Source organism: Gavialis gangeticus, unplaced genomic scaffold, assembly GCF_001723915.1.
Source record: "Gavialis gangeticus isolate Ggan-Ray unplaced genomic scaffold, GavGan_comp1, whole genome shotgun sequence".
In the NCBI taxonomy this organism is placed as follows: domain Eukaryota; kingdom Metazoa; phylum Chordata; order Crocodylia; family Gavialidae; genus Gavialis; species Gavialis gangeticus.
Window position 1 is genome coordinate 1,136,815 of NW_017728955.1, and position 11,188 is coordinate 1,148,002.

Genomic DNA, 11,188 nt, shown 5'->3' on the forward strand with positions numbered 1-11,188 from the left:
GTTATTGTGAGCTAACACTAAAACCTGAAGCTTTTACAATCCTGTTTGACGATGTGTCAAGAGAGACCAGTTGGGACCTGCATTTTTATCTCATGGTAAAGACAGTAGCCTAAATGCTCTGTTCCTTGCTGTGATGTAGACTGCGGTGTCTTGAGCAAACCACTTGGGCCTTGTCTGCACTAGACTGTTTTTCCCTCCCCCAAAATTTCGCACGGGTGCTGTTCCTGCTCAAAACATGTCTAAAGGACACTATGGCAAAAACAAATTGCTGGCAGCCTCTGATCTGAGGCAGGAGCTCCCCTCAGGTGCTGCCAACCTGGAAACTGGCCTCAAGGTAGAAAGGGTAGAAAATTGTGGGGGATGTTTGGAGGAAATGACCAGTGCAGACATTATTTTCTATCTGGGCACGTATACACATGCACATTTACTGCGCGGTATCCTAAGTCTACATGCACATGTCTGTACTGCGCAGTAACTATGATGACTTACGCCAACTTGGATGTAAATTTGCTACCGGCATCACGCAGATAGCAAATTTATGCCCAATTAGTTACTGAGCAGTAACACACATGTAGATGCGTTACTGCGCAGTAACAGTGTGCAGACTGACTTGGGACTAACTTTACTTCCAAGTCAGTCCAAACAGCATTACAGCATTTTAACACCTGAATGTGTAGGCGCCAGCCTAAATCCGCTTACTGGGCAGTAACTTACTGCACAGTAAAAGCACATGTAGACATGCCCTCTGTGCCCCAATTTTTATCTATAAATGGGAATAACTCTTTACCCTGCCTCACCGTATATTTTGAGATGCAAACAGGGTTAGGTAATGTTTGTGAAACACAATTCCCACTAGTTGCTATATATCATTAGTACCTTACCATTGTTTGTCAGGTGGGGCATGTTTCCTTATTTCAGCCCAGACAGGAGACGTTCCAAGTAGTGACACACGGGAGCGTATTTGATCAACAATAGGACAGTCTGAGAGGAGCCAGGAAAGACTTTGCCTTGAATATTATCAACAGAATAAGTCGTTCATTTCTAACTACGTGGCCATTTCCGCCTCTTCATTACCCCACAAAACGTCATTAATAAGAGGTTGTTGCACTGTCGCAGCTGAGAGTAGAGGTTATTTGGAAGAATTTTGAATCATCAGTTAACTAGAATCCAGATTCTTTCAGATCCCAAGATGTTGCTGTGGTAAGGGAAGAAATAAAAAATCTGGCAGACTCTTATCTGGAGTCGGTGAGGCAATAAAGATATTGCCCTTGATCTTGGTTTGGTGTTACTTTCAAAGTGATGTCTCATACTAATACCACGTTCACTTACATACCACATGCACCTTTGCCCCCACAAAAATTAGCCCTCTAAACTTGTGGGTCTTAAGTGGGGAAACTGGATGTCGCTTCCCTCCACACTCCTTTGCTGGAATAGAAGCATGGAGACACTACTGCAGTACGGTTGCCAGTTTCTCTCTCAGGCAGCAAGCAGGAGGGGCAATCTAGTGTTAACCCTTTATCATCCACCCAGGCTGGGAACAGTTTTTGGCTGAGCAACTAAATGAGCAGCCAAAAAATGCATTTGTCACAATTGGAGCTGGTGAGTGGCAGCAAAATCTAGGGCTGGCTCTGGGGCCAATTCTCCACTAAGCAGTCTTTGTAGTTTTGCATAGTTACATTCATGCCATGTGATGTTTGCCCTTGTGCCTAGCAAAGAGGCAGTGTGGCCTAGTGAGTTAGGTACTGGATGGCGACTTGGGAGACCTGGGTTTTATTCCTGATTTTTGCCACTGACTTTTTAGCTGATTTTGGGGAAATAAGTTTTCCTCTCCCTGTGCCTCAGTTTCTCTCTCTCTGTAAGCGGGGGATAATGACCCTCCCCTCTGTCACAAAACTTATTCAGAACTACAAATGACAAGGGCTATATAAGAGTGCCATGGTATTGCATTATCAAGTACCCAAGGCTCTGCTAGCTTGTTCTGCTGTTCACAAAACACTTGCGGTGTTCTGAACTCATCACTAGTCTTTGTTACTGTAAATGTAATTCTCTCTCTTCTAGGGAGTCCCATCACTGAACGAGGAGTAACAACACCCAGCAGCTACGTATCGTTTGCTGTTGCCGATGCAGATACTCCAGTCATGACCACAGTAATAGAAAATACAGACTCACCAGTGTGGGACTTCCAGCAACAAGCAAGGTGGGTAACATGGCATGTAAAAGCAGACACTTTCATTACCACACACCCAGTCCGCCAGCCAGTGGCCAGACATGAAATAAATGTGTCCATTTACTAGAGTTGCCCCTTCAGGCACTGGATCCGAATTGTTATAATTCTACATTTTGTTTTATCACCAGTAACTAGACCTCTTGTGATCCAGAAGCAGCCTCTTCAATCTTGTATGCTGAAAGATGGGCTCTTTTTCCTCAAAGCAATTAGAGCTTTACTGAGCTTATCTCAGTTGAAAATCCTCGTTCATATGTTTTGCAACAGGGTTGGACTTGTATTTGGATTGAGCTTGAGGAAAGTTGCGTTCTTGTGCCTCAACCAAGGACTTGGCAGCCAGATGTGTATTCATTTGAGAGGGCAGGAAGTCAGGAATACTATGATCGTGGGCAGATCACTTCTTACTTAGCTTCCCCACCTGTGAAATGAAGCTGTGAAAACTTTCATTTACCTCATTGGATTAAGTCATAAATATTTGAAAGCTTTTTGTAGATGAAGATGTTTTTGTAGTGCTTTTCATGTCTTTGTTATACATCTTTACAACAGCTAGAGCAGTGGTTCTCATCCTTTTTAGACTCAAGGCACCCCTCAACAAATGCCAACTCTTAGCTTTCACTGTTTTTTTAAATACAGAAAAATAACAAAACTGATTTTTCTGTTGCAAAGAACTCAGAAAGCCGACAGCAGGGCAGACTGCTTCTAACACTGTGGATTCCTATAGGAAGTCTCTGGGTTTATCTCATGAATCCTGCTTGCACCCCTAACGTTGTGTGGCACCTTTGAAAGGATCTCAAGGCTCTCCAGGGCTGAGAATCACTGAGCTAGAGTCATGAAACCTGGAGATTCCTAAGCACGATAAGAATACAAATAACAACCGCCAGCAATAAATCTGTTGTGGGGATCCCATGGCTTCTGAGAAGTTTTGAAACCAAGTGTTTGCATTAATCCTCAGGCTGCTGCCATCAGGGTTTTCGTTGCTTAATGAAGTCAGCTTGAATCAATACAAAGGTGTTTTGCAGGCTGAACACTCGCTCATTGTTTGAATACTGCCTGGAAAATTATGCCTTGACTTCACGAGAGCATTCTTAGCAGCCAGACTGCTGTTTGTATAATGCAGAGACAAAGCACTGAAGGACACTGATAGCTGCAGTTACAAATTTATTCTCAAAAGGTATTGTGCTCAGGGCCCAATTTGAATCCTAGATTTGTTGTGGCAAGTGCCTTGCCAGTGCTTTGTCAATCAGGGTGTTTGTCATTTTGTTGTTTTGGATATTTTTGTAGAAACCAGTTGACACCTAAAAATGTTACCCTGGTTTTCATGAGCTGTGATCTGTACTCTTATTTTTCAGCGCTCTCTTGGTTTCTCATCATTTTTGGTATCCTAATCTAAAACTCTTTAGGAGCAGGGGAGAAAAGTTTCCTCCCAGGGTAAGCAAAAAAACCAAGCCCATGTAGAATTGTGCATTCCAGACTCTTTCAAGGGCATACACTGACTTTCCCGTCTGCCAGCAAAACTTTGCATTTGATAAACACAATGTTACTGAAACTCCAGAGACATTTTTCCCCCCTCCAGCTTCCGACATATTTTCCTGTTCTTTGTAACAGACTATTATGATTTTGTTCTTAACAGACTGTCCAAAGAACTTCTTCTGGATCCACAGCAAACCCTGGTCTTTAAAGTATGGCATAAAGCAGGTAAATATGCATAGTGCAATACAGGAATGAATATTTATTATGCCCATCCCTTTGTTCAGCCCAGACGGCAAGAAATTTGATTGCAGGCAGACTGAAGAAAGTCAGTGATGCTAGTGTCTTCATCCTAGGGGGAAGGCACTACTAACCAAGCTACCTCTTTTGTTTCCTTTCTCCCCAAAGGTAGGGCAGTACATAACTGTGAAAAGCTTCTGGCACGTTTTAGTTAAATTTGGTTGGTTCTGGGTAATTTTGACAGGATTTCAGTAGTTGGACTTCCCTGGGAAAGGAGTCAGTTTCTTGCTTTTCTTTCAAATTATTTGTTCACACCGAAGTTAGCTGAAGAGTAGGTGGCCCTCATGTTCCAGGATCTTTTCTTCCCCCTTTGAGCAGTCTGTATCTGTGTCTTCTGCTTCACTCATTTTTCTCATCACTCATTTCACAAGCATACTCTCCATTATGTTGTTACCACACAGATGAAGTGAAAGAGCATGGTGCCTGCCAACACCCAAGTACAGACCCTCAAGCCATTGGAAAGTCTTACTGACCTAGGTGCTACTGATGATAACAACTGCTGTAGGAACACCAGGCTTTAGCAGATGAGGTAGAAAGAGGGGAAATAGTACCAAAATATATTGGCTATTTAACTGTGAAAATATCTCCAGGTAGAGATATGCAACAGTTCCCGGTACATCTGTTTCAGAATTATTTTATAGGACTGGAAAAGTCCTCCATGAACCGGGTTGTAGGTTCTTTGTCTGATGAGCTTTTTTTCATAACTCAATCAAGCTCAAGCTTAGATTAGCTTAAATGGATTTTCCCCTCTCCATGACTCTGATTGGAAGATCGTTCTGGAATTTGCTTGCTCTAGTGATTAGGAACCTCCTTTTTATTTCCAAACTAAATTCCTTCACAGCCAATTTATGCTTGTTATCCTTCAGTTTAAATACTCTTTTTTCCCCCTTCTTAGGTGTTTACTCTCCCATCTCCTCCTCTATAAATAGCAGTCATATCCCCTCTCCACTTTCAGTTTGCAAGCCAAGGTCTTATCTCTCCTTCTCATGTCAGGGTCTTCATTCACTTGGTGATTCTGGTAGCTTTTCTGTGCACCTGCTCTAGTTTCAATTAGTTTTCCTTGAACATGGTTGACAGGATTCCAGATGAGGCCTTGCCAGCAATTTGTACAGTGGCGTTAACACTTCTCCCCACCTCACCTGAAAAAACTTGGTGCTTCCTAGGATCATATTTGCCTTTGTCATGGCTGTATCAGGCTGACAGCTCACAGTTCTTCTGTGCTCCCTAGATCAGCCAGGTCATTTTGTATCTCACTCACTTCCAGCTGAGCTGCCCACAGTTTGTAGCTGAAGCTGTTGTTAATCCTCAGAGATATGACCTTGCATTTTGTACTGCCAAATTGATCATGTTTCTGTTGCTTCAGTCCTCAAAGTCTTCCATTTCAGTGAGAGATTCTGATCCTCCTCTGTACTGGCAATGCTTCCCACCTTTGCTTTTTCAATTCTCTCTGCAGTTAATGAATATAGGTATTTGGCATCTCCAGTTTATGCTTCCAGCCCTAATTACTTCTGGTGTTTTTGTAAACTCTTTGATTCCTTCGTGAGCTACTGAGGTATCTCGCAAAGCCCTTCAGCTGGCTTCCTACTGGAGAAAGAAACTAACAGTTCCTGTAATACTAATGCATTCTGTTAGCTCTAGCCTGATCGCTCTTCATATAAACCATTTTAACATGTTTTGGGGATGGTGTTTGCCAAATGCTGTGACACTTTCTTAGCCTAAAGTCTGAGATATTTGGTAAATTACTGCCAGGAAGGGAAGAGAATTTGTGAGATGAATAGTATTTTTTACATAATCTGTGATAAGATGTAGGGTTATGCTGTGTTTTAGTCTCCCTCTCCTCCCTACTCCTCCCCCCCCACCACCTCTAGGCATTTTAATTTTATGTCTTGCAGGCAAAAAATGGAGTTTCAACATTTGAATAGGTAATTATGATGTAGTTGCCTCTGATAGCAAGGGATTGGACTCTGATGCCATGAGAGAATTTCCAGCGCTCTGTTAATAACTTCCTTAATGCTACAGTAGCTTTGAACAAAAATACATATTTAATAGTTGCATCATGTTAACAACATCCTCCTCTGAGTTTTTCATCCTCAAGATGCCTCAAACTGCTCTGTTTAGGTGCACGGCCTCCCTTTCAACCTCGGTGTCCAGGGTTTGAAATTTCCTAACCTCTTTCACTGTCGCTGTAAACCACTCCCCTAACTTGTTCATCAGGCAGACTTCTGACTTTCAATTTAATCCTCCTCCCCTTCCTCCTAGCCAGTCTCTTGCTTGATCTGTCTCATTACTGTTAAAGCCACCACACTGTAGGCATCTCTCTGTTCTTCTGCTTTTTAACCACCCTACTTTATAGCCTCAGTCTCCCACCTTCTGTTCAAAAGTCCTCTTTCTGTCCTACTTTTCCATCTATGTCAGCACCTTCTCTCCCGTGCTTCACTGTCTTTTGATCTCTTAATAACATCACATCCCAGCTCCGTACTCTCAGCTTCAAGGCCTTTTGTAACCTTGCTACTTTATGTCTGAACTACAATTTCTCCCTTTAGTCATCCCTGTACTGTTGCCTTGTTTACTGTCTTTTCCTCCTGATCCTCCTCTGTCTTGGGTTTATGTCCTCACTCATGCTGCCTCCTACACTGAAACGGTCTCCCTCTTTGCTAGATGTCCCACCTCTGTTTCACTCCTAAAACCCACTTTGGCGGTTATCCATTACGGCATCCTCCATAGTTCTCATACTCATATTTATCTGAACTTGGCCTTTGCCTGTTCGTCATGTAGTTTGCTTGTATAATAAGTTTTCGGAGATTTAGTTCCAGGTATATTTGCAGCGTTAGGTAATTAATGGTCTTAATCGATGCAAATACATGCTTTTCAGGCAGCGAAAACTAAGGTTGCTTTTATATTCTTTTCCCACAGATGTTGAACGAGTGATAGGATTTGCATCTGTGGATCTTTCTCCCCTGCTTTCTGGTTTCCAGCTAGTCTGTGGGTGGTACAATATTACAGACCTGAGTGGACAATGCAGAGGGCAGATGAAAGTAGCTGTTTCCCCTCTTGAAAGTATAATTCAACTCAAAGAAGAAAGGCAGGCCAGGCTTCAGACCAAAGCATCCGCCTCTGCAGTATGTACTCTGTTTTCTTTCCAGACACAAATCTAAGAAGGTTCCTAAATAAACAGCAGCAAATTTGCTAGATTACAAAATAAAAAATGAACAGGAAATCCAGGAACTCTTGAATTCTCAATTTTAAAATGTTTTTAATGTTCCAGTAGCATCTAGCTCTCAGGCCTCTTCTGTGCCAGGCATTGCACATACAGGTGACAGACACCACCTCTGCACAGAGATTGCAATCTCAGTGAAAAAGCACCCACTGTGAGAAATTGCAGGCACTCACTTTCACCATTTCCCCTGGGCCATCGTTTAGTTTTGGTGGACCTTTCATACAGCAGCAAGGAGGAGAGACTTCATTTAAAGGGAAGGATGGGATCGTAAAGCCCCCAAACTTGCGTTGCTAGTGTCAGAATCTGCTGTATTCCTAGCTAACATGCATGAATTGGCTTGGGTGTGGATTTTAAATGATGTGGCTTTCAAATTGGCTCTGTCCCATTAGTCAGTCCTCAGACAGCACTTGAAAATGCCGAACGCTCTGTGAAGCTTAAATGTCTGTCCCACTTGTTGACCCAGTAAGCCTGACTTAACTTACCTGTAACCTTGCTTTCACAGATCCCTGTGCACAGTCCCTTCTCCTTCCAGGCAAGGGCCTTGTGCACTGCATTTCCCAGTGATGTTCCAAGATCCTCTGAGCCGCTGTTGGCCACTTCCTCTGATAGCAGGGATTTTACTGCTCAGGAACGGTGAGAACATTGAGGACTTAAGGGACTTTTCAGAACAAAGCAATAGGATTACATCCATCTATTTGCAGGGCTTGCGAATGTTGCCTGACCCAGTCAAACTTAAATTCCAGGTCTAGTGACCTAGCGAAGAATAAGCTCCCTCCAGACTACAAGTTGCATACAGGACTGATTGTGGAATTGCCTATGCATGTTCTATCAGATGCATTTTAAGAGATGAGAGAAGGGCTCAGTGTTGCCACCATCCCCATCTCCCACATCCTTCCCTTTCCACCTTCCGTTATCTATAGGGAAGCTTCCTACTGATTTTTTTCTTTAATGTCCCTCTACCATTGACAGTAGTGTCCCAGCCAACACTGGCTCTTGCTTTCTTTGCCTGGTTTAGAATGATGTGCAGTAGGGATAGTGTGCCTGCAGCATCATCTCCTATTCTGTAATGCCTCGCCAGCTCCATGCCGATGAGGTATGCCCATATTCCACAGCCCTGAGGCCAGCTCTGCTAGACGTTCTATGGTTGTTTCTGCTTACTGTCTCCAGGAAACAAATGCCTTGGGGCATTCTGTCATCTGTTCACAGAGTAATTATGAGCTACAGAAAACCTTGTGCAAGGGAGAGGATGAATTCATAGCCCACTTTTTTTTATAGAGGATGCAGAAGGTAGCACTTCTGTGCCTGTGTCCAAACAGGCCTAGCAAGATTGTATTAGCTCTGTCCCTAGCTCTTTACAGGGAGCACAGGCACCAGCATGTTATGGTTCACCTTGATCTCAACAACTTCCTCTTCAGACGCAAATTGGGTATTGCAAGCTGGCACCTGCATTTTCTGTTGGATGTCTAGGGCTGATTGTTAACAGATTTCTTTTTATTATTATGTCCACTAGGCTCTTATCGTAGTTAGAGATTGCAGGCAGAGATGTAATGGGTTGTTTGTTTATAAATCTATACCTGTTTTTAGCAGACGTGGTTCTTCTGGGACATGGACACCTCGTCACGAAGAGCACATGCAAAATGTCCGCAGGTTCCATGAATCGTTACAGCAAGCAGAAGGAAATGCACAGCAGGCTGGAAGATTGGATTCTCTGTCACATTCTTCACGGGCCTCGCTTCTTACTGCCCTTAGGTAAAGCAGCATCATGGATACTAGGGTGGTGGTTGACTTTAGAGTGAGAAAGAAATGCTGGAAGCTTTGCAGTTCTTGCATCAAGCTTAAAAATAAACTACAAATCAAATAATAAATGTAGGAACTGGGTGTTAGTAGGCTGATGGCATAACTTAAAGCTACGTGAAGGCTAGATTAAAGGGCTGCTGAAAGTTCAGACTCAGATGCATTAGCAAAGCTGTGAAAAGCCCCAGACCTGGGGTAGCCACTATATTGTCTGCTCGAGGCTCAGTCCCGATAGCACTGGTCTGTACCTGACTTACATGGTTGGATTATATTTCTGCAGCCTAGTTCTAAGCATTAGGAAAACAGAGTTCATCATTCATAGCATCATGGGACTGAAAGGGATCTCCTGGGTCACCAGATCAGGTGCCCTGCTGTCATGCACTGCCAGCTCCTATAATTCCATTTGTACATTTATCGAAGTTCATTTTAAACCTCATTAAGTCATTTTTGCCAGAACCTTAATCTCCTGATGATTAGAAACCCTCTAATACCCTGCCTAAATCATTTTACTGTCAGTTTCTACTCGTTAGTTTTTGTGCTGACATTAGGTTTTGGCTGAATGGCTCTATCCTGGTTATTTAACCCCTCATTTATTTATAGAGAGCAATCAAGTCCCCTCTACTCAAGTACATACATCCCGTAAGTCGTTATGATAAGAAACAGATCCCTTTCACGTAGAATTGTCGGGGGGGTTCTGATTTCTGGTGACTTGTTGCAGAAAAAACTTGAGCGAGCTGGATGAGATTCAACGATATTTCAACAAGAAGTTAACCAGGTCTTTCCCTGACCTCGGCTATGGCAGCACAGCCAGCAGAAATCAGGAATGGCAGGATGGCAGTCAGCAGGGATCCATGACCAGGATGGTGGATGCTGATGGATGCCAACTTTTGGAAAAATCCAGTCACTTGGTCTCTCAAGTCAGCACCCTGATCAATGGTAAGCAATCACTTTGTCTGGAGTACTTGCCAGCAGCCACTTTAAAAAGGATCCTTGAAGCTTCTAGCACAGTTCAGACCATAATTGATTAGGCGAACAGTGTGTGCTTTCGGATATCCGGTTGCAGTCATGAGTGGGAGGCTGATTAGCACATGGCTCCTTTGGGGGGTGTCTGGAGTATACACATGTACAGAGCAGTTCTTGAGTTGTGAGGTCACTATGGCTTGAAATGCTGTTGACTTTGCTGGGGCCCATCCCGATGAACTATAAGGTAACTTATCAGCCTTTTGGCTTCGGACTAATATCGTGCATAGTTTGTACTATATCAAAGTGCTACTTAACAATGTGTTTATGGGAGGACCTGTGCTAAAACTTCCAGCAGTTTCAAAAAATGGTAAAATTCATCAATTCTGGATGAACTAAGTCTCTGGGTACTATCTACAAATTACTACAGATAAATTTATTTTGAGGTTAGTTTTTTCAGATTTGCTCCTCACTTCAATGTGCTCGGAGAGAGCAGGGTCTGAGAGTAAGAAGGGGAAGAGGCTGCAGGGGGAAGCAGTTGGGGGACAGAGGGCAAAGGGGCTATCTAACCCCCAGATTTCTTTTCCCTGCTGTAGTCACGAGATAGGGACAAATTCAAGGTAGACCTCCAATAATTAGATTCTGTACCTGGAAAATTATATCAAATGTATACATTTCGGTATGCAGAATCTAATTATTGGGGGGGCGCATTTTATAATCAGAGCTGTCTTATATTCAAGTAAATATGGTTGCAGTCAGTGTCATGACCCTTTTGATACAGTTCCAGTATTTGGCATTTTTTTATATTAATATTGTGGGTAGAAATGAGGCTGCACCAATCTGAAACATGCTTTCTGTCATGTCTACTTCTTTTTACCGTATGGGTAATTGCCACTCCCAGGAAAGTGGAGTTTCAGGCCCTACCGCCCATATGGCAAGGCTGTTCCTTGCTCCTTCTGTTTTGCCACATTGTTTCTCACCCCACTTCTTTCTCTTCTCCAGCCTCTTCCATCTTTGTGCTTCTCCTCCCTGCCTTTCCACACATTGATCACAGCCTTTTTTTTTTGGCTCTTTTTCATAGATTTCATAGACATTAATGCTGGAAGAGACCTCGGAAGATCAAGTCCAGCCGCCTGCCCAAAGGGCAGGAAGTCAGCTGGGGTCATAGGATCCCAGCAAGATAAGCATCCGATTTGCTCTTGAAGGTGTTCAATGTGTAGGTGCTT

The 11,188-nt window shown here is 43.2% G+C and overlaps 1 protein-coding gene across 4 annotated transcripts in view; it reads left to right on the forward strand.

The window, feature by feature from the left end:
• The window catches only part of C2CD3 (C2 calcium dependent domain containing 3), an 80,817-nt gene that overhangs the window by 44,073 nt on the left and 25,556 nt on the right, over positions 1-11,188 (forward strand). For 3 of the 4 annotated variants that reach the window (XM_019520928.1, XM_019519576.1, XM_019520224.1), the window contains exons 24-29: positions 2,059-2,197; positions 3,855-3,919; positions 6,905-7,110; positions 7,711-7,841; positions 8,793-8,957; positions 9,721-9,938. In XM_019520928.1, coding sequence (XP_019376473.1) covers positions 2,059-2,197; positions 3,855-3,919; positions 6,905-7,110; positions 7,711-7,841; positions 8,793-8,957; positions 9,721-9,938 — 924 coding nt within the window. The remainder of the gene's footprint in view (positions 1-2,058; positions 2,198-3,854; positions 3,920-6,904; positions 7,111-7,710; positions 7,842-8,792; positions 8,958-9,720; positions 9,939-11,188) is intronic. The other variant, XM_019518769.1, reaches the window with a different exon arrangement.